At 51.5% G+C, this 22,598-nt stretch overlaps 1 protein-coding gene across 2 annotated transcripts in view; it reads right to left on the bottom strand.

The window, feature by feature from the left end:
- Window positions 1–22,598, bottom strand: part of Olfm2 (olfactomedin 2) — a 54,863-nt gene continuing 32,265 nt past the window's right edge. For both annotated transcript variants that reach the window (XM_070002320.1, XM_070002318.1), the window contains exons 2-6: window positions 6,608–6,757; window positions 5,488–5,634; window positions 3,985–4,204; window positions 3,604–3,710; window positions 1–1,146 (exon numbers count right to left, since the gene is read on the bottom strand). In XM_070002320.1, coding sequence (XP_069858421.1) covers window positions 469–1,146; window positions 3,604–3,710; window positions 3,985–4,204; window positions 5,488–5,634; window positions 6,608–6,757 — 1,302 coding nt within the window. In that variant the 3' untranslated portion in view covers window positions 1–468. The remainder of the gene's footprint in view (window positions 1,147–3,603; window positions 3,711–3,984; window positions 4,205–5,487; window positions 5,635–6,607; window positions 6,758–22,598) is intronic.

Genomic DNA, 22,598 nt, shown 5'->3' with positions numbered 1-22,598 from the left:
TCAAATGTCAAAGGTCCCATTTATTCCGGTAACCCGGAAGGGAAATGTGTAAATAAAAATCAAAATAAAAAGATCCATGCACTCAACTCCAAGGGTAAAGGATGGGGAGGGGAGAGGGGAGATGGGGGAGGGGGTGGGAAGGAAAGAGGGAGGGGAGGAGAGGAGAGGGAGAGAAAACTTGGAGGATCACATCAATCAAAAGAAAGAGAGCGGGGACTTCAATAAAAAGGCAAGAAAGACTCAAGAAGTGGCATATCAAAAGCAGAGATCAATAAAGAACACACCGAATTGAGAAAGGGATGGATAGAAATAGGACTGGGGGGAGGGGGGGAGGCGCGCAGAGAACAAAAGCCCGGGGAAGAGGGGGGGGAGGAAAGGCAGGGAGGAGGGCACGACGGAAACAGCTTCAGGGGGGACACAGGTAGCCAGGGCAGGGCCCTCCCTCCCCGGGCAGCCCTGGGGGGGCACCTAGGGGTCCCCCGAGGTGCTGATGACGTGGAAGAGCGTGACGTTGTACAGCACCTGGTGGCCATTGTTCCAGGTGTACAGGGCGCGCTCGCGGGGGTTGTAATCCAGCATGGAGATGTGCGAGTACTGGTTGTGGAAGGGCACGTCCGTGTACTCGTAGCTGGACGTGTTGGTGAAATAGGCGAAGTAGACCTTGGCCCCGGCCAGGTGCGAGTTGGTGACGTAGAGGACGCCGCAGATCATGAAGGCCTCGCCGGCGCTGCGCTTGGGGTAGCCGGTGTCCCAGGAGCGCACGACCTCCAGGGTGTGCGGGTCCAGCCGGCTCACCACGATGTTGCCCGCGTTCTGGTTGGTGGTGTACACGGCCCACAGCCCGCTCTCGTCCACCATGAAGTCCAGGTCCGAGAAGCCGCCCCACGAGTAGGGGAAGGTGTTGTTGTAGCCGGCGCCGGGCAGGCTGCGCTGCACCAGCACGGAGCGCGAGCGGAAGTGGTACTTGACCACCACGTTGCTCTGGTACTTGTTGTAGAACAGCGAGCCGTTGTACACCACGTGGCCCGTGCCCGCCCACGGCTGCGGCAGCAGGTGCTGGATGAAGTTCTGCCCTTTGATGAAGTCGCCCAGGGTGCGGAACTCCAGCACGCGTCGGCCTTTGTAATAGCCGTCCATGTACCATACCTGGAGGGCAGAGGGGCGGGGCACCAGAGGGGCGGAGCGTCAGAGGGGCGGGGCGACCAGAGGAGCACGGGAGGGCGGGGCATCAGAGGGGCGGGGCATCAGAGGGGCGGGGCGACCACAGGAGCACGGGAGGGTGGGGCGTCAGAGGGGTGGGGCGACCAGAGGAGCACGGGAGGGCGGGGCATCTGAGGGGAGGAGCACCAGGGGGCGGTCACCAAAGGGGCGGAGCGACGAGGGGAGCACGGGAGGGCGGGGCATCTGAGGGGAGGAGCACCAGGGGCCAGTGACCAAGTGGGGGTATGGCATAAGAGGGGAGAAGCACCAGGGGTGGTCCCTAGGGGGGCGGGGCATCAGAGGTGTGTGTCACCGGTGAGGGGGTGGCCACCAGACGTGAGGGGCACTAGAGGGGCGGTCACCAAAGGGGTGTGTCACCAGAAGGGCGGGACAACAGGGGGAGGAGCACCAGGGGGGGCGGTGATCAAAGGAGCATGTCAGCAGAGGGGCGGGGCATAAGAGGAGTCGGGCACCCCCTCCCCCCAACAACAACCGCACTGTCACTAGCAGCACCTTCACCACGTGGCCATGGACCCTCCACTGACCCACTGCACTCCCCTCCTAGTCCCAGCGGGCAGTGCTATTTGTCTTTTAGGCTTTATTTCCTTACATATTTTTATTTTTCAGATAGTACCGGGGTTTGAAATCAGGGCCCTGTGCTTGCCTAGACAGGTGGACTATCATGCAAGCCACGCCCCCTGTGCTTGGGCCACGCCCCTATCACTGGAGTCCGCGCTGTCATTTGAGCCACGCCCCCCGATGGAGCCACGCCCCCTCTACTCCGATCCTGATTTAACCACTTGAGCCACGCCCACCACTGAGCCATGACTCAAAGCTAGGCTCTCAGCGCTTGAACAGTATCTTCATCCTTTGAGCCACGCCCCCTGAGTTGAGCTACCCAACACTTGACCCACGACCCCATCACGTGAACCACGTCCCCCCAGGAGCCACGCTCCAAGGCTCGAACCTTGCCTTCATCACTGGAGCCACACTCTCATAGTTTAGCGGTGGCCCCTACGCACATCATCACGCCCCTACCACTTGTGCCACACCCCAGTACTCTGTGTGTGTGTCTGTGTGTGTGTGAGTGTGTGTATGCTAGTACTAGGGCTTGAACTCAGGGTCTGGGCACTGTCCCTTAGCTTTTTTGCTCAAGGTTAGTGATCTACCACTTGAGCTATAGCTCCACTTCTAGCTTTTTGTTTGCTAATTGGAGGATCTCATGAGCTTTTCTTCCTGCCCAGGCTGGCTTCGAACCAAGCTTCCTGGATAGCTAGAATTACAAATTTGAGCCACCACCTTGGAACTGTTGTCTTTTAAAACAAGGTCTCACTATGCATCCTGGAATATCTCCATTCTCCTGCTTCAGCATTCCAGGCATATGACACCGTGCATAGCTACTAATGATCTTAAAAACAGCCCTCCCTGGGAGCCCACTGGGCCCACAAATCCACTGTTTATCAGACATGGGATAGTTAGGAGGAGTAACAAGTCTCTGGAACTCATCGTGCTTAGGTATGCCCTGTAGCTACAAGATGACACCATTCTTGAATCATCATCATCAAGTTAATAGGTATTTGTTTTGTTTTGTTTTGTTTTTTACAGTTCCTGGGGCTGGAACTCAGAGCCTGGGAACTGTCCCTGAGCTTCTTTTGCTCAAGCCTAGCACTCTACACTTGAGCCACATTTTTTTTTTTCAAATAGGGTCTCACTTTTTGCTTAGGCTGGAATGGCCTTTAATCCTCCCATTTATGATACCCACATAACTGGGATGACAGGTGCACACCACCATACCTGGCCTGTCTTTTGAGATGGAGATCTTCCTCTCTTTTTGTCCAAGCATGCCTCAAATCTTGATCCTCCTACCTCTGCCTCTGATTAGCTGGGATTACAGGCATGTACCACCATGGCAGGCACGAGGGCTAAGACTCTCTTAGAAACTCCAGCACTGACATTATCATAAGCATTCTGAAGATAAAGAAATGGTGGAAAGCTGGGCACCAGTGGCTCATGTGTGTAATCCTAGCTACTCAGGAGGCTGAGATCTGAGGATCAAGGTTCAAAGCCAGCCCAGGCAGGAAAGTCTGTGAGACACTTATTTCCAATGAACCACCAGAAAACCAGAAGTGGTGTTGTGGCTCAAGTGGTAGAGTGCTTGCCTTGAGCTGAAGAGTTCAGGGACAGTGTCCAGGCCCAGAGTTCAAGCCTCACAATTGACTGGAAGAAAGAACGAAAGAAAGAAAGAAAGAAAGAGCTACGAGATAATGCCCAAGCCCTGAGTTGAAGCTCCACGACTGTCACACACACACACACAAAGAATAATTGATGATTGGTCTGGAACCCCAGAGCACTGTGGCCACTTCTTCACAGGCTCTGACCCCTGGAGTAGCCAACATCACTCACCCGGTTGTCAGAACTGGGGGCCATTGTGTCTGTCATCCAGGAACCGAAGCGGGACCCCATGGCACGGATGGTGATAGGGTTACTGACCCCCGTCAGCTTCCCACAGCCTGGCAGGCAGAAATACCAGAATGAGAAAAACCGCAGAAACCCAATCCCTGTCTAGAGGTTCATTAGGGGAGGTCACAGATCGGAGGTCAAGGGTCAAGGCCATTCCAGCCTCTGGACCGCCCCCCCCCCCTAGTTCCCATCCCTAGTTAGAAAGGGTCAAGGGTTGAGGTTCTGATCAGAGGCCAAAATTATGGCCAGCTTTTGAGCAAGACAGACAGTCAGTATTAGGGTTGGGTGGAGAGATGAACGGCCAAGGTCAAGGTGAAGACGTACCCAACTTCTGGGCACAGGCGTGCAGCCGGGCCTCCAGAGCCAGGACGCGCTGCTGTAGGTCCTCATAGCCGTAGGCGCCCATCTCCTCCTGGATGGCAGCCAGGCTGCTGGACAGGTTCCTCACCTCCTCGCGCAGGCGTACGATGGTCCTCGTGTCCGCCTTGTATTGCTCCAGGACAGGGTTCAGGGGCTGCAGCTCTGTCATCCTGTCCTTCAGCTCCTGCCCACCAAGGGACAATGGTGACCCATCATGACCCCTGACCTTTCAACCTCAGCATCTCTGATATACATCTGTCCTCTGGGCAGTTTTGTTGTTGTTGGCGGTGGTCATGGGGCTTGAACTCTGGGCCTGGACGCTGTCCCTGTGCTCCTCAGCTCAAGGGAAGCCCTCTAGCGCTTGAGCCACAGCGCCACTTCCGGTTTTCTAGTGGTTTAACTGCCCCGACTGGCTTTGAACCTGATCCTCAGATCTCAGCCTCCTGAGTAGTTAGGATAACAGGCGCAAGCCACGGGCACCCGGCTAATGAGTACATTTCTTTTGGGACAATGTCACCCCTTCCCTCGCTCTCTCCCAGTTTTCCCTCCTGTCCCCACCCACAAGTAGAATAGCTCATTTTCCACATAGTGTCCAATTTGTACCACTGCTGCATTTGTTCACCCTTTATCCCTCCATTTCTGTGCTCCTTCTTACCCTCCCAAAGACGTATAGACAAACAAACAGAACAAAAAGTAAAGAAAACAAAAACTGCAAAAAAGAATAATTATGAAACCCTCTTGTTTTCCTTTCCTGGAGCTCATTTCAGTAAATATGAGTTTGTATGATCAGATGCACACAGGCATCTGCGCTCTCACTGTGAATGCCTAGAGACCCACCTCGAGGCATTTTTCTTTTCTTTTGTCAGTCTTGGGGCTAGAACTCAGGGCCTGGGCGCTGTCCCTGAGCTCTTTGGCTCAAGGCTAGAGCTCTACCACTTTGAGCCACAGCGCCACTTCTGGTTTTTCTGGTGGTTCATTGGAGAGAAGAGTCTCATGAACTTTCCTGCCCAGGCTGGCTTCAAACCACAATCCTCAGCTCTCAGCCTCCTGACTAGCTAGGATTACAGGTGTGAGCCACCACTGCCTGGCCCCTCTGGGAATTTTGACCCTCTCAAACTCTCCTTCCTTCCTTCTTTCCTTTCTTCCTTCCTTTCCTTCTTTCTTTCTTTCTTTCTTTCTTTCTCAGTCCAGGGGACTTGAACTCAGGGCCTGGGCACTGTCCCTCAGCTTCTTTTGGCTCAATGCTAGCTCTCTACCACTTGAGCCACAGCGCCACTTCCAGCTTTTCCTGTGTAAGTGGTACTGAGGAATCGAACCCAGGTCTTCCTTCATACATGCTAGTTACTTTACCACAAAGTCACCTTCCCAGCCCCTCACACTCTCATTTCTTTCCAGACTTGGAAGTGCCGGGCACAAGTCTCTGTCACTCCCTTGACCTTTGACCTTCCCCAACTCAGAAAGGCCCACCTGGAAGCTTTTGGCTGACAGAGACCCGTCGGCTGCCCGGAGCCTGGCGTCCAGGCTGCGCATGAGGCTCTCCATGCCACGCACGTACTGCAGGTCCCGGTACGTCCGCAGTTCAAGGACTTCCATGGACTGGGAGACATTCTGGACCTGGGACAAAGGACCCATGTGAGCTTTTAGGGGTGCAGATGGCTCCCCTCGAAGGATAACAGGGTACTCTCTTTGCTCAGCTTTTGGAAGGCAGAGCATGGGAGGATGGTAATTCGAGGCCAGCCGGAGCAAAACAAAAAGTTAGCATGCTAACCAGGCGTGGTGGCTCACGCCTGTCAGGAGGCTTGGATCTGAGGATCATGATTCAAAGCCAGCCCAGGCAAGAAAGTCTGTGAGACTCTGATCTCCAACAAACCACTCAGAAAACCGGAAGTGGAGCTGTGACTCACGTGGTAGAGCTTTAGCCTTGAGCTGAAGAGCTGAGGGACAGCGCCCAGGCCCAGAGTTCAAGTCCCACAACCAAAACAAAAACAAAAAAAAAAAAAAAAAACCCATACATATAAGACCCTATTGGGGGAAAAACAAAATAAAGACTGGAAACATGGCTCACATAGTAGAGCTTCTGCCTTAGCAAGCCAGGAGGTCCTGAGTTCAAACTCTAATACCACCAGAAAAGAAGCCAGGCACCGGTGGCTCACGCCTGTGATCCTAGCTACTCAGGAGGCTGAGATCTGAGGATCGAGGTTCAAAGCCAGCCTGGGCAGGAAAGTCGGTGAGACTCTTCTCTGCAATGATCCACCAGAAAACCGGAAGTGGTGCTGTGGCTCAGAGTGATAGAGCATTAGCCTTCAGCCAAAAAGCTCAGGGCCCTGAGTTCAAGCCCCACAAGTGACAAAGAAAAAGAAAGAAAGTTGGGGGTGGAAAGTGGCATTCAGGGTGGGCCTGACCTCAGGGGAAGGATTCTCAGATAATGGTGGGTTGAGGTCGCCTGGGGTATCAGTCAGCTCTGAACAAAGCACATGTCTGTGTGTGCCCAGGTCCATCCTGGACACAGGGTAGGGGGGGAGGTGGGGGCGGGGAGTTGGAAGAGTTGGCCGGCCTTCCTGGATGGATTCATCTGGAAGATTCTTACCTTCTCCATCAGCTGACGCAGCTCCCGGCTGCGGCCGTCTCGGGAGCAGGTGTTCTGGGCCGGGATGACCGCAGTGCAGATGCATTTCCCGTCAGGGGCCTGGGCCGAGGTATAAAGCTGCCAGCCCTCTTCGGGGCTCTGGAAAAGAGTCTGTGGATGGACATGTTGGGGGGGGGGGTGTCAAAGAGTGAGACTCTGGGGAGGGAGGGCGGGGGGGGGGGGCTGGCATGGGCTGGTCACGCATGCTCTGTGTCTGCAGTCATTCCACCAAGAGCCCATTTGCCAGATGGCAAGACTGAGGGATGGGAGGAGGAAGGAGCGCAGCAAGGAATTGTGGGAGTCCAGCCCCTCTCCAAGCCGGAGTTCAGTCTCTCACCCACACCTGCACACCCAACGCTGGCTCCCTGTCCCCACGGCAACACAGATCTCCCTGTAATCACATCCAACCTGGCTCTCCCGCTTAGCGTCCCCGTGCCAGTGTCCCTCAGGGGACACTGAGGAAGAGCAACACGACTGTCCCCACACCACAGGTGGAGAGGCCCAGGAGACGCTCACAAGGTATTTCCTCTAAGCCGGGCACTGGTGCTCATGCCTATAAGCCCAGCTACTCAGGAGACTGAGATGTGAGGATCACAGTCCAAAGCCAGCCTGGGCAGGAGAGTTGGAGAGAAACTTACCTCCAACTAACCAGCAAGAAGCCAGAAATGGAGCTGTGGTTCAAGTGGTAAAGTGCTTGAATAAAAGAACCCAGGGACAGCGCCCAGGACCTGAGTTCTAGCCTCAGCACTAGCACAACAAAAACAATGAACACCATAGAGAGAGAAAATACAGGAAAGGAAAAGGATGAGATGGGGGGATGCGGAGGACTTCTAGGGAGAAGACAGGGAACATGAGAGAGAGGGAGTAAATTTGATCAAGGGACACAGTAATAAAACTATCAGAGCGAAACCTCTTTGTGCGACCCATATAGGCTAATTAAAAATAAAGGACCTTCAGGGGTGCAACTTCAGGGGTCACTTGAATAAAAACCTGAAGGAGATTGAGGAAGAGACCATGTAGATATCTGTAGAACAGTCAGTGCAAAGGCCCTGAGGTAGGTCCATGCTTGGCATGATGAGGACACATGGAGGAACACGAGAAAGAGGAGGCGATCGGGCAGACACTGCATGGTCTTGGGAGCTGTGGTGAGGTCTTTGTTCTGAATTCAGTGGGAGCCAAAGAAGATTCTCAACAGAGGAGAGACAAGCCTTGTCTTGGATGCTTGCTGAGGGCTAGAGACAGGAGGTAGGGAGGCAGTTGGGCCACAAAGCCAAGATGACCACATGGGCCTCAGGCAAATGACCATCCGCATTGGCCAGGAGACGGGAAATGGTCAATTCTGCTCCAATCCGAGATGCATTCTTACGGGCAAGGGAGAAATTCTGATAAAAACCACAAATGTCTTCTGGAACAGCAGAGCACCACAGTGATTGATCGTTTTGGGTTTCTTGTGTTTTGGGGTTTTTTGCCCAGCCGTTTCTGATCACGCGGCTTAGGCCCGGCCCAGAGCTGCAGCGGACATCAGCCTAATCACAGGGACTCCGCCTAGCATAGCACCCCACTTTTGTCCTCTTCCCACTCAATGATATCTTCCTTAAGAACTTACTATGAGCTGATTAAGTACATGCTATCATTGCACAGATGAGCTCAACTCCTCCACTAATTTATCAGGGAAAAAACAAACCCATTCATAAACACCATGAGAAACCAGTAGTGAGTCATTTTGTGTCTGTGTCGCACTCTGCCCGAATTGGGGGGAAACCCCTTTCTTTTTGAAGAGTCCCTGTGTGCTGTAGTTCTGGCCCAGGGTGTGCTCTGGCCAGTTCTGTCCCTTCTGCCTTGGTACTGGGCAGAGGTCACTTTTCCTCCCAGGCTGTTTAGGCCTGCCTGCTCCAGGGACAAATGTTTTTGTTTAGTTAGCTTGCGTGGGTGTGGGTGTGCGCATGCACGCGCGTGCTGCTAGTATGACTTGAACTCAGAGCTTGGGCACTGAGTCCAAGTCTTCTGACTTTTGAGCCTGAGGATCAAACTGTACATGCTTGAATTGTGTCCTTCGTTCTGGAAACTTAGCTTCACGCCCTGAAGAATTTTCTATATAATATATGAATACGTATATACATATGCACACATAAACATATATGCGTGTGTCTGTGTGCACACGCTTGGCTCTGGTATTATTTACTTTTGGTTGGTCGTGGGGCTTGAACTCAGAGCCTGGGCGTTGTCCCTGGGCTTTTTCCACTCAAGGCTAGCATTCTACCACTTCGAGCCACAGCCCCACTTCCGAATTTCTGGTGGTTCATTGGCGATATGATTCTCATGGACTTTCCCTCGCAGGCTGGCTTTGAACCACAATCCTCAGATCTCAGCCTCCTGAGTAGCTAGGATTACGGGCATGAGTGACCAGCACCCGGCTTCTGGTGATATTAGAATTCAGGGCCTTGTAATTGCCAGGCAGGTGCCACTTGAACCACGCCTCCTACGGCTGAGCCACGCCCCCACCAGGGAGCACACCCCATTCACAAAGATAGTTCCATTCCCAAGGCCACGCCCACGGCCTGTGCCACGCCCCTACCGTCCACCCACATTCCCTATCACGGAGCCACGCCCCACCGTGAAGCCACGCCCATTCCACAAAGCCCTGCCACCTCTGGTCACCTCAACCACGCCCCACAGCGGAACCACGCCCCATCGCTAAAGCCACGCCCACAAGGTGGAGCTATATATCCTATTAGCAACGCCACGCCCCCTCGCCTGAGCCACGCCCCAGACGCGGAGCCACGCCCCCCAGAGAACAAAATAGTAAACACAAAATCCACAGAGGCTCACTCTTCCCAGTCTTCCTTCGCCTGGCTGTCTCCCTCAAGCAATTAGGACAGACTTCACCCCTTCTCCCCCCCCCCCCCCAAGATTCTCATTCCTGGAGAAACAAAGCAGTCAGGCTCAACACAATTAACATCTCCCAGCAAGGCCTGTGAAGCAAACAAGCCATACCCCCCCCCACCCAATGAGATACTGAACTGAAAAAGAGAAAAAGGATTTAAGCCGCACCGAGAGGAGGCTTCTGCGACTTTTCCTGAAATAATTGTCTGCCCGGACACCCCCTCTCACCAGGCAGAGTTCTTTGCAGGCCTAATTAAAAGCCTGGGGGTTTGCCAAGACTCTCAGCACGCTGCGATCCCGAGCTCTGCCCTGTGGGTTTAAGTTCAAATGCACAGTCACGCGTGAAGTTCACACCCCCGGTGGCTGCCCCCACCGTGGTGGTAATGGAGTCTAAACGCTGGCATCCTTTCAGACCGGGCCTAGCTTGCAATCAGAGGCAAGAATCTTGGATGATGGCCACCCCAGGGCCAAGGCTTGAGAAGCGAGCTGCCCCGCAGACCTCGTGGCTCACCTGGCCACTCTCCTTTGCTGAGCTCTGCTTGCAAATTTTAGTCCTCCACTAACAGGCTGGAGGAGGATTCTCTGGGCCTTCACGCAGCTCTTGGACAGCGTCTTCTTTTGCCCGGAGTTTTCAATCCTGTGGTCCCCAAAGCCACAGCCTTTAGCTCTAAGTACCAGGCTGCAAGGATAGATGGAGGACAAACTCAGTGTAGGGCCTCCCTGCCTCCACCTTTGTAGACAGACTTTTACCACTGGTGCCAAGGCTTTGGATAGCAGGAGAAGAAAGAAGACGAAGGAGGAGAAAGAGGAGGAGGAAGAGGAGGAGGAGGAGGAGGAGGAGGAGGAGGAGGAGGAGGAGGAGGAGGAGGAGGAGGAGGAGGAGGAGGAGGAGGAGGAGGAGGGGGAGGAGGAGGAGGAAATGTATTATTATTTCCGGGTCCCCAGGATCAGCCATCCATGGTAGTACTAGTCGTGAGGATTAGGTGTCTAGAACACAGCAAGCAGCTGTCTCTTCATAAAATAAGGATGTTATTGAATTTGAGGCTGGGTAATTTAATCAGGAAGCAGAGGTGGCTTGGGGCTTATATATTTATTTGGCCCCTGCTTTGTTCCAGAAAAGCATCTAAATGGTTTACAAGGATATGTAAAATACCACAAGATTGCTCCAATTAAATATGAGAGCAAGGATTAGAGCTTTCTGAAGGCAGACTGCCAATCCCCCAGCCAAGGCGTTAAGATTTCCGTACTTGAATTTTTACCCAGCTGATCTAAGGCGAAGAATCCAGGCGATGGAAACAAAATGAACTATTGGACAGTTACACAGGTGCTAATTAGAGCGCTGTTTAAAAAGGCAGAGCTCAAGTTTTCCCTCCAATTATCTGACATAGGGAGAAGGAGTTTACATTTTAATAGACAACCATCACATGGAATATTAAGCGGTCATTAAAAAGGAGCGATTTAGCCAGGCGTTGGTGGCTAGGAAGTTGAGATCTGAAGACTGAGGTTCAAAGCCGACCAGGAAAGGAACGTTCTTGAGACTCCAATTAGCCACCAAAAGATCAGAAGTGGATGTATGGCTTGAGTGGTAGAACCCTAGTTTGAGCAAAAAGAAAAAGTTGTGAGACAGCACCCAGGCCCTGAGTTCAAGCCCCAGGACTGGCATATATACAAAAAGAAACGGATCTGTGATGCAAGTGTGACTCAAGTAGTAAAACTCCAGCCTTGAGCAAAATGCTGAAGCAACAGCGTGTGAGGCCCTGAGTTCAAGCCTCAGTAACCCCACCCCCTCAAAAAAGACAACAAAAAAAAAGCCAGGCAGCAGTGGCGCACGCCTGTCATCCTAGCTACTCAGAAGGCTGAGATCTGAGATCGTGGTTCAAAGCCAGCCTGGGCAGAAAAGTCTCCATGAGACCCTTATCTCCAATGAACCACTCCAAACTGGAGGTGGGGCTGTGGCTCAGTGGTAGAGCACTAGCCTTGAGCAGAAAGAAGCTCAGGGACAGCACCTAGGCCCTGATTTCAAGCCCCAGGATGGAAGACAGGAAGGAAGGAAGGAAGGAAGGAAGGAAGGAAGGAAGGAAGGAAGGAAGGAAGGAAGGAAGGAAGGAAGGAAGGAAGGAAGGAAGGAAAGAAGGAAAGAAGGAAGGAAGGAAGGAAGGAAGGAAGGAAGGAAGGAAGGAGAAAAAAACCCTCATCTTTTAAAACCCAACCCATAAACATATGGTTGGGCCAGAGATTTGGCTTGGTGATTCTTCACATCTAATTCAAAATGAGAAAGCTGGTCATTTATGCAGTTCCAGCATCCTGAACACCGAAGCGTGCCAGATGCCCAGGGAAGGCTGGACTATTTTGGGTGCTGAGAACAGGGAGGGTTTCTCCCACGGCCCTCTTAAAATGGATTCGGTGTGCTTTTCACCCCCATCCTTCCACATCCTATCCTTATGAGAGAAACCACTCCGTTCCTGTGGGTGTCTCTTACTCCTGTTTGGGTAGAGTAGAGCTGACTGTTAAGAGCAGGGTCCTGGGTCAGGCTGCCTGAATTTTTGTCAGTCTTGTGCCGTGGCAATACTGTGTGACCCAGGCACAGTTGCTTACCCTCTCTGTGTCTTCATATGTAAAACAGACCTCTTGCCAGGAGGATGCAGAAAACTTAAAATGAAAAAGTCTGCAGGGTGCCAGTGGCTCCCGCCTGTCATCCTAGCTACTCAGGAGGCTGAGATCCGAGGATCACAGTTCAAAAAGCCCTGGGCAGGAAAGTGAATGAGACACTTATCTCCAATTAACCACCCCCAAAATCCAAAAGTGGTACTGTGGCTCAAGTGGTAGAGCTCTAGCCTTGAGTGAAGAACCTCAGAGACAGTACCCAGGTCCTGAGTTCAAACCCCAGGACCAACACACACACACACACACACACACACACACACACACACACACACACACACACACACACACACACACACACACACACACACACACCAAGGGTAAGGGTAAACTAAGTGCCTTGGCTAAATCAGCACAGCCTATAAGAGATAGAAATGGGATTTGGACATTAGTCTTTTTTTGGGGTGAGGGTGGGGTCAATCATGGGCTTGAACTCAGGGCCTGGGTGCTGTCCCTAAGCCCTTCTGCTCAAAGCTAGTGCTCTACCACTTGAGCCACGGTGCCACTTCTGGTTTTCTGGTGGTTCATTGGAGACAAGAGTCTCACGGACTTTCCTGCCCAGGCTGACTTCCTGCCCAGCCTCCTAAGTAGCTAGGATGACAGGCGGGAGCCACCAGCGCTAGGCTAACACAGGTCTTCTGACTCTAGAGTCCACAGCCTCTTCTGTCCTGCCCAGTCCCTTTTACTCTCCTCAGATCTCCTGGCCATGCCTGAGGCTGGCCTCTGGCCCTGACAGGGTGGAGAATTTCCCCTGCTCTGCAGATAATTCATTCCTGACCCCCCAAGCCACCATGGCTGTTTGTGGACTGACTCAGCCTGGATAGAAGGCTTACACCAAGCCTTTTCTCTCACCACTGGGCTGGCTTCCTTGGCCTGACTTCAGACAGGCGTCCGCAGCCCCATGTCCCCAGTGGCCAACGGCAGAGAGCTGTGATGAGCCATCAGGACATGAACAGCCTGACCACGTCCCTGTAGAAGGCTGAGATCACAGCAGGCAGTCCTGGTCAGGCCCCAAGGAGCTGGCACGGTGTCCCTGAGCCATCAGCCTGACAGCCTTGAACAAGACATCAGCTCCCCTCGCCAGACTGGAGAACCGGGAGTGGTTGGGGCCTCCTGCGGCCTGAGCTGCCCCGGCTTTGCCTAGGAGAGCTGTCTCAGGGGGGAGGGAAACTGGGAGTTTATTTATTCATTTGTTCCTTCACATATCCATCGACTTATTCCTTAATTCCTCCATCTATCACAATTAGCTACCTACTCATGTCTTTGTTCGTTAATTCATCTATTCATGTCCGTTCATGGATTTATCCATCCACGAATCAATGTATCCATCCATCCATCCATCCATCCATCCATCCATTCATTCATCCATCCATGTATCAGCCTACCTATTCATTAATTCATTCATCCCACCATCTGTCTATCCGTCCATCCATCCATCCATCCATCCATCCATCCATCCATCATCCATCAATCCATCCCTGTATTCATCTACGTAACCAGTAATTCATTCAGTAATTCATCCCTTCTCCAGTTATCCATTTGTCCATTCATCAGTCTATTCATCTATCCAGCTACCTATTCACTAATTCACTCATCCATCTATCCCTCTGTCTGTCTATCCATTGGTTCATTCATTTACTCATCAATCCATCCATTTACTCATCCATTAATTTATTCATCTATCTATCCCCCATCCATTTATCTACCTATCCATCCATTCATACATCCATGTTCCATTTCTTCATGCATCCATCTACCCACCTACCTACTCATTAATTCATTCACCTATCTACCCCATCTGTCCATCCATCCGACTGTTCATTCATTCATGTATCCAGTCACCCACCCACTAATGTATTCATCAATCTGTCTATCCATTCATTCATGTCTCCACCCTCCCATTAATGTATTCATCTATCTGTCCATCCATTCATTCATGTATACACTCACTCACCCATTAATGTATTCACCTATCTATCCATCCATTCATTCATGTCTCACACCAACAATTAATGTATTCATTTATCTATCCATCCCCTGTTCATTTATCCACTTACCCATCCATTTGTCCATCCATCCATCCAACCATCCATCCAACTATCCAGCTAGCAAGCCTGCCACTTTCCCATCCATCCATTTGCTCATTCATTCATTTATTCCTCCACCCATTTGCTCATTCATTCATTTATTCATCCACTCATTTATTTAGTTCCTACAGACACAATGAAGCCATCTTGCCCAGAAATGGCATCTGGGCTGGGATCTGTAGCGCAGCCTCTTACTCTCACAGCCGTGCTGTCTTAGCAGAAGTCTCCCAGGCCTAGCAGAGGCCAGACTGTACATCCAAGGGTGCTTAAGGCTCTGATGTCACAGTGCCACCAACCTCAAGTCAAGGAAATAGGGGCTGGGAATATGGCTTAGCGGTAGAGCGCTTGCCTAGCATACATGAAGCCCTGGGTTCGATTCCTCAGTACTACATACACAGAAAAAGCTGGAAGTGGCGCTGCGGCTCAAATGGTAGAGCACAAGCCTTGAGCACAGACAGGCTCAAGGACAGTGCCCAGGCCCTGAGTTCAAGTTCCAAGACTGGCAGTAAACAAACAAAAAAGGAAATAAATTTCCTTGGGACAGAAGGGAAGAGACTGGGTTTAACTGATTTCTCTGCAGACCACAGACAATGTGGAGAAGTCTGGCGTGGTGCAAGAATTTTAGATACTGGGTGCTGGTGGCTCATGTCTATCATCCTAGCTACTTAGAAGACTGAGATCTGAGAATCATGGTTCAAAGCCAGACTGTGCATGATAGTCTGAGACTCCTCTTTCCAATGAACTACACACACACACACACACACACACACACACACACACACACACACACACACACACACACGCTTTCCTATCCACAGCTAAAGCCTGTAATGTTTCAGGGCTGCAGTAAACTTTCTATTTTATTCTATTTATCTGTTTACTTATTTATTTTGCCACTCCTGGGGCTTGAACTCAGGGCCTAGGACTGTCCCTGAGCTTCTTTTGCTCAAGGCTAGAACTCTTACCACTTGAGCCACAGTGCCACTTCCAGCTTTTTCTGAGTATGTGGTACTGAAGAATCAAACGCAGGGCCTCATGCATGCTAGGCAAGCACTCTACCACTAAGCCACATTCCCAGCTCCCCACTTTTTTTTTTTTTTTTTTTTGGCCAGACCTGAGGCTTGAGTTTCCTGCCCCGGCTGGCTTTAGATCTCAGCCTCCTGAGTAGGTAGGATGACAGGCATGAGCCATTGGTGCCTGGCTAACCTTTTTATTTTTAAATAATTTTAGATTTGGCCAGAAAATAACACCGATAGTACAGGCAGCCCTCTGGGGCCACTCCTTTGTCCTTCTCTGTTGCTAACATCTTATGTAAGTCCAGCACATCATCACAACTAAAACCCCAACGTTGTCATAACTCCATGTAGACTTTATTCAAATCTCCCCACTTTTCCCACTTCTGGCCTTTTTCTGGTTCAGGATCCCACGCATTGAGTCATCGAGTCCTCTTGTTGCTGGGTCTGTGACAGTTTCTTGGTCTACTTCTTCATGACCTTGACCGATTTTCCTTTGTTCTTCCCCCCACCAGCTCCTATTGGTCCTGGGGCTTGAACTCAGAGCCTGGATGCTATCCCTGGGCTTTTTAGCTCAAGGCTAGTGTTCTACCATTTTGAGCCACAGCTCGACTTCTGGTTTTCTGGTGGTTACTTGGAGACAAGAATCTCACAGGGACTTTCCTGCCGGGGCTGGCTTTGAACCATGATTCCCAGATCTCAGCCTCCTGATTATCTAGGGTTACAGGTGTGAGCCACCAGTAAACTGGCTCCTTTGTTCTTTTTTGGTGCGTATATGTGCTGGTACTGGAGTTTTAACTCCGAAACTCAAAAGAGTTTAGCTAGTGCTCTACTGTGTGAGCCATGCCTCCAGACCAACTTTTTGTGTGCCAGTCCTAGGGCTTGAACTCCAGCCTTGGGCATGGTCCTGTAGCTTTTTTTTGCTCAAAGATGGCACTCTACCACTTAAGCCACAGCTCTACTTCCAGCTTTTTGGTGGTTAGCTGAAGATAACGAGTTTCACAGACTTTCCTGGCGTGGGCTGGCTTTGAATCACAATCCTCAGATCTCAGCCTCCCGAGGAGCTGGGATTACACTGTGGGCTATTAGCACCTAACTCAGTACAACTTTTTTGCTGGCTGATTGGATATGGAATCTTGTAGACTTTTCTGCCCTGGCTGGACTCAAACTATGATCCGCCAGATCTCAGCTTTCTGTGTAGAAAGGATTACAGGTGTGAGCCACCACCAGTGCCCAGTTTGAAATTCTGACAAGTTTTGAGGACTACTAGTCAAAGATTTGTAGAGTGACCACCAACTTTATTCATGTATTTACTTATTTATTGCCTATACTTTGGATGGAACCTAGGGTTCTACCCCTAAGCCATGGCCTCCAACCCCTAATTATTGACTTTTAAGGACAGGAACTTGGGGCGTGGCTTCACCAGGAGGCGTGGCTCTACATTAGAGGGAGTGGCTCCACCCTAATAGAGGCCTAGTACTGCGATAAGGGGGCGTGGCTCCGTGGCAGGGGCGTGGCTCCGTGGCAGGGGCGTGGCCCCAGCGGGGGGCGTGGCCTCGCTGCAGAGAGCTTGTCTAGCATCCTTCCTGGAAGGAACTCTAGGTTCCAAGCCCAGCATTGAGAATAAAGGATGGAGGACAGCACCCGGATCCCCGGATCCCCTTCCCTTAGCGGGAAGCCCACCTCCAGGCCCACAGGAGGTGCTCAGAGAAGGCATTCCCCGCATGAATGAATGTCTGAACTGCAATCATTTAGTTCATCCTGCTCGCCTGGCTTTGTTCTCACGGCCTGCCTGCCAGAGGCTAGATCTAGCGAACTTCCCAGAGACATCAAAGGGCTTCTCCCGTCAGAGAGATCTGGTCTTGATCCTGCCTTTGTAGACATCAAGGATTCGTTTCTTAAATAGTTAGCGGCTTTTGAACCAAAGGCAGGCGGCTGCGCGTTCATCAGAGGGCTCGTTTTTCAAGGCAAGCGAGGGAGCGCTTCCTAACACCCTGCGTCCTCCGTCCCAGACCTGTCTCTTGATTTCCTGGCTTGTTCCTCCCAGACTTGCGGGGTTTCTGGCAGGAAGGAGGAGTTGGGAGTTGGGGAAGGGGGGAGGAGAGAGAGAAGCTGGAGTGAGGGTTCTGGAATGATCCACACACTCTTGATGTCCTTTTGTCACAGCCCAGGGCAGCTTTATAACAACCAGGCCAAGTGGCAAGGGCAGACTGAGTTCCCCTGAGCTGAGGATGGAAATAAATCACCAGCTTGAAGTCAGTCTCTTGCTTGCTAATGGTTTCCTAGTTGCTGGCAGGATGGAGAATCCTGTGTTTGGGGACACAGAGCTGTCCCCTTCCCTTTCTAACATCAGTGGCTTTAAATCAGGAAATCCCTCCCGGCAGCTCTCCCCTTCCGCAGGGAGGGAAAAGAAGAAGAATACCTGGGTAAAAAAAAATCACTGCAGTCTGTGCAGTGGGAAGACACCCGTCCAGGTTTAATCTCTCTTGCCTGAAGTTTGTCAGAAGTAAAAATGAGCCTAGGCGAGCTTTGGAGACACTATACTGTGACTTACAGGAATTCAATTTCCAGCTGGGCTATAAATCTGGGCCCAGGGGTGGGGGCTGGGCCGGGCCCGGCTAGCAAGAGGCTGGGGATGGATTTCTGAAATCAATCCGGCAGTGTGTGGAGAAGGTCGTCAGGGGGGAGATTCATCATCGGGAGCTGCCTGAAGCATTTTGTGTCCATAGGCTACACAAAATGGAGGTGTTAGCTGCCAGTACCCCGAGAGCGGGAGAGCTGGAGTGGGGTGGGGGTGGGGGACAAGAAGGGAGGGTAAGAGGGACAGATCCACCTGCCAGTTAATAACTCAACGACAACCAGGTGTCAGCTCTGCCTCGATCCAGTGTCCAAGGACACCTTCCTGTTAAATCCCATGAGCCTCTGGGTAGCTAGCTGCCTATCACCTGGGTACCGCGGTTCACATCTTCCAGGGTTCCAATGAAATGAGTCTCAAAAGCATTTCATTCTGCCTCGTGTCAAGCTGGTTCTGGATTAGAGTCTCTTGGATTTAAGTCTCAGCTGTGCTGTGTGACCTTGGGTTAGTGACTGAACCATCCTGTGCCTCAGTTTACCCAACTGTAACAGGACGCTAAGAATAGTGATGATCAAGCCAGGCACTGGTGGCTCACACCTGTAATCCTAGCTACTCAGAAATCTTACATCTGAAGATCACAGTTCAAAGGCAGCCTGGGCAAGAAAGCATATAAGACTCATCTCTAAGCATCAAGTAAAAAAAAAAAAAAAAGCCAGAATTGGGAGCTGTGGCTCAAGTAGTAGAGCACTAGCTTTAAGCAATAAAGCTCAGGGATAGCACCCAGGCCCTGAGTTCAAGCCCCAGAACTGGCACAAACAAACAAATAAAAAATGAAGTGTCTTCACTTTACTAGACTTGATGGCTGCATGCCTGTCACCTGGACATTATTCAGGCTGAAATAGGAGTTTCAGGCCAAATCGGCACTGGTGGCTCACGCCTGTCATCCTAGCTACTCAGGGGGCTGAGATCTTAGGATTGTGGGTTCAAAGCCAGCCTGGGCAGAAAAGTCCTTGTGAGATTTTGTGTGTGTTGTGTGTGTGTGTCGGTCCTGGGACTTGAACTCTGGGCCTGGGCGAGGTCCCTGAACTCTTCAGCTCAAGGAGAGCACTCTACCACTTGAACCACAATGCAACTTCTGGTTTTCTGGTGGTTAATTGGAGATAAGAGTCTCACAGACTTTTCCTGCCCAGGCTGGTTTTGAACTTCAAACCTCAGATCTCAGCCTCCTGAGTATCTAGGATTACAGGTGTGAGCCACCAGTGCCTGGATTTCTGTGAGATTTTGTTGTTGTTGTTGTTGTTATTGTTGTTGTGGGGTCTGAACCCTAGGCCTGGGCGCTGTCCCTCAGCTCTTCAGCTCAAGGCAAGCGCTCTACCACTTGAGCCACAGCACCACTTCCAGCTTTTTCTGCTTATGTGGTGCTGAGGAATCGAACCCAGGGCCTCCTGCATGCAAGGCAAGCACTCTACCACTGAGCCACCTTCCCAGCCCCTCTGTCTCCAATTAACCACTCAACAACCAGAAGTGGTGCTGTGGCTCAAAGTGGTAGGGAGGCCCTGAGTTCAAGCCCCACAAACAACAACAACAACAACAACAAAAAGAGTTTGAGGCCAGTCTGGGCTACACTGGGATTCTTTGCTTCCAAAACCCCTTCCCCATAGTTGAGAGCCATGGTGCCTGGCTAGCATCTGACCTGTCTGAGGCTTCTCTCCCGGATTCACAGATGGCTCCCTTTTCCCCCTTTGTCTTCCCGTGGGGCTCCCTGGGGGTGTGTGCCGGTGGCGGGTTCCTTGTATAAATGTGCAGCATTTGCACGGAGCCTGCACACCCTCCTGTGGGCTATGTTTGTCTCCAGATGACGTGAACACGGCATCGATTGTTGTTACCCTGGATAGTTCAGGGACCAAAGAGGAGAATACAGCCCAGGGTTCAGGAAGAACTGACTCAGTGCACAGATCACAGGCGCGCTGGAGGAAGCTGGGGGGTCCAAAGAAATGGTGGGAAATGACAGTGGGGGGGGGGAGGCCTGGGGGTCCCCCCCATCACTCATTCACATAGATTCAGTAAAGGACTTGGAGGACCAGCAAATTCAAGCTGTACTTTTTGGAACTTTCTAGAACTTCCCCCCCCCCCCTCCAATTTCTTGTATTCCTAGTTCTGGGGCTTGAACTGGGGCGCTGTCGCTGAGCTTTTTGTGCTCAAGGCAGGTGCTCTACCATGTGAACTACAGCTCCACTTCTGGCTTTTTTGGTAGTTTATTGGAGATGAGATTCATGGGCTGCTTGGCCGGTTTTCCACTGCGATCCTCAGATCTCAGCCTCCTGAGGAGTTAAGATTACAGACGTGAGCCACTGGGGCCCGGCTTGTTTTGTTTTGTTCTTTTTGTTGTTGTTCGTGGGGCTTGAACTCATAGCCTGGGCGCTGTCCCTGAGCATTTTTGCTCAAGGCTAGCAGGCTTGCACTTTGAGCCACAGGGCCACTTCTGGTTTTCTGGAAATTAACTGGAAATAAGTTGCATCAGACTTTCCTGTCCCGACTAGCTTCAAACCGCAATCCTCAAATCTCAGGGTCTGGCTACTGTGGCTGAACTTCTTTTTGCTCAAGGCTAGCACTCTACCACATGAGCCACAGCGCCACTTCTGGCTTTTCCTGCTTATGTAGTACAGAGGAATCGAACCCAGGGCTTCATGTATGCTAGGTAAGCACTCTACTACTGAGCCACAGCCTCAACATTCTCAGTCCCAGCTTTGTTCTTTTTTTTTTTTTTTCTAGATAAATCCTGTCTATGTAATCCAAGTTGGTCTGAAAGTCTCAATCCTCTTGCCTCTGTTTCCCTAATGCTGGGATTACAGATATGCAGCACTAAAGTCAGCCTTGTTCTGATCATTTTTGATATATAGTTGGTTAAATCTGCATGCACTCACATGTGTGTGCACACGCGCGCGCACACACACACACACACACACACACAACCTGTGCTCACAAAGACAGAATTGTACCTTGCGTGTGTGAGGCCCTGGGTTCAAATTCCAGTACAGGAGAAACAACCACAGCCAGGCGCTGGTGGCTCACGCCTGTCATCCTAGCAACTCAGGAGGTGGAGATCTGAGGATCATGGTTCAAAGCCAGCCCAGGCAGGAAAGTCCATGAGACTCTGATCTCCAATGAACTACCAGAAAACTGGAAGTGGCGCTGTGGCTCAAGTGGTAGAGCGCTCGCCTTGAGCTGAAGAGCTGAGGAACAGCACCCAGGCTCAGAGTTCAAGCCCCACAATGGACCAAAGAAACATTTAAAACAACCACAAACTCTCTCTCCAAATACCCACACATTCAGGGATACTGAGAATTCAGACTTCCACATATTGGGGAGGGGAGAGTTGGGGGGGAACCATTTCAGTGAGAAACACTCACCAGGCCCGTTGGCAGGAGGAGTGGACTTTACTCATCCTTTAGACTTTGTTTTTTCCCAGGGCCTTCAAAGAGATGTTTCTGGAACACAGACTGGAGCTCCAGCTGCGAGGTAGTCCCTGCCCCCCCTGCTTGGAGAGGAGGGGGCAAGGTGCCCCCCGGGTCACCCGGATCTATTGTTAGCAAGAATGGCCCACTTGCTGGGAAATCGATTCTCGCTTCCCCTGGAAAGCAGGGAGGGCTGCTCCAAGCCAAAGCTGCAGAGAGAGGCCACGGCCCCCTCTTCTCTCTTCTCTACACCCCGGAAAAAAGCCAGCAGGGGTGGGCCTTCTGCCTGCCATTGTCTCGCCAGGTGTCCAGGCCCGGAAGGGCCTGCAATCAGCAGGCATTGTGACCAGCAACATGGCCACCTGTGTCCCTCCCGCTCCAAGAGTCACCTCCAAGCCTCCGCATTGAGCAGAGACACCCGATAACGATCGCCGGCATCCAGGTGCCTGGCACCTTCCCACAGCGGGCATACAAGGACCTGGCCATGCCACCCTCTGGCTGGACGCTGAGAGCAGCTAGCCGGATGCCAAGAGGCAAGAGGGAAATAAATCACGGGGTGAATTAGAATGGAGGGTGGGAGGACAGGATCTCTTAAAAGGAAATGTGGTCATTAAACTTCCAGTCCCCCCCCCCCCCGCCCCGCAAAGGCTGGACCTGGACCAGTAGATAGGAATCCCCCCTCTTCCCTCCGCGCCCCCCCCCCCCCCGCAGTCTCAGTAAATTGCACAAATCCTAAAGGTGAATGTTCTGTCTATTCATCTCTGTCTCCATTTGACAGTGTTCTAAGCCATTCCTTGAGCAATCACCTTGGGTACCAAGAAAGAAAGAACTGGCCCATCACATTGTGTGTGTGTGTGTGTGTGTGTGTGTGTGTGTGTGTGTGTGTGTGTGTGTGTTGGTATTGGGGCTTCAACTCAGGGTCTAGTACCTGCTTAGCTTTTTTCCCCTCAAAAGTAGTGCCATAGTTCTACTTCTGGCTTTTGGGGTGGTAGATTGGAAATAAGAGTCTCACAGACTTTCATGTCCAAGGTTGGCTCTGAACCATAGTCCTCCAGATCTCAGTCTCCTGCATGGCTGAGATTAGAGCGAGAGCCACTGACACCCTGCCTGATCAATAATATCTTTATGACAAGGAACCATAACCAACCCCTAAGGAACAGCAAGGCCAACAGACCCCCTTAATGAGGACAATTATATAATGATGAGGCTGCACCCTGAAACTAGAGGCATCATCTGGTGGGAACCAGATTGCTCTCCTCAAGCCATGATAGAGATAAT

The sequence above is a fragment of the Dipodomys merriami genome, unplaced genomic scaffold (assembly GCF_024711535.1).
Source record: "Dipodomys merriami isolate MVZ:Mamm:240054 unplaced genomic scaffold, mDipMer1.0.p SCAF_6, whole genome shotgun sequence".
Classification (NCBI taxonomy): domain Eukaryota; kingdom Metazoa; phylum Chordata; class Mammalia; order Rodentia; family Heteromyidae; genus Dipodomys; species Dipodomys merriami.
Note: the sequence above shows the minus strand (reverse complement) of the source record. Positions and strands in the feature narration are given on the sequence as shown.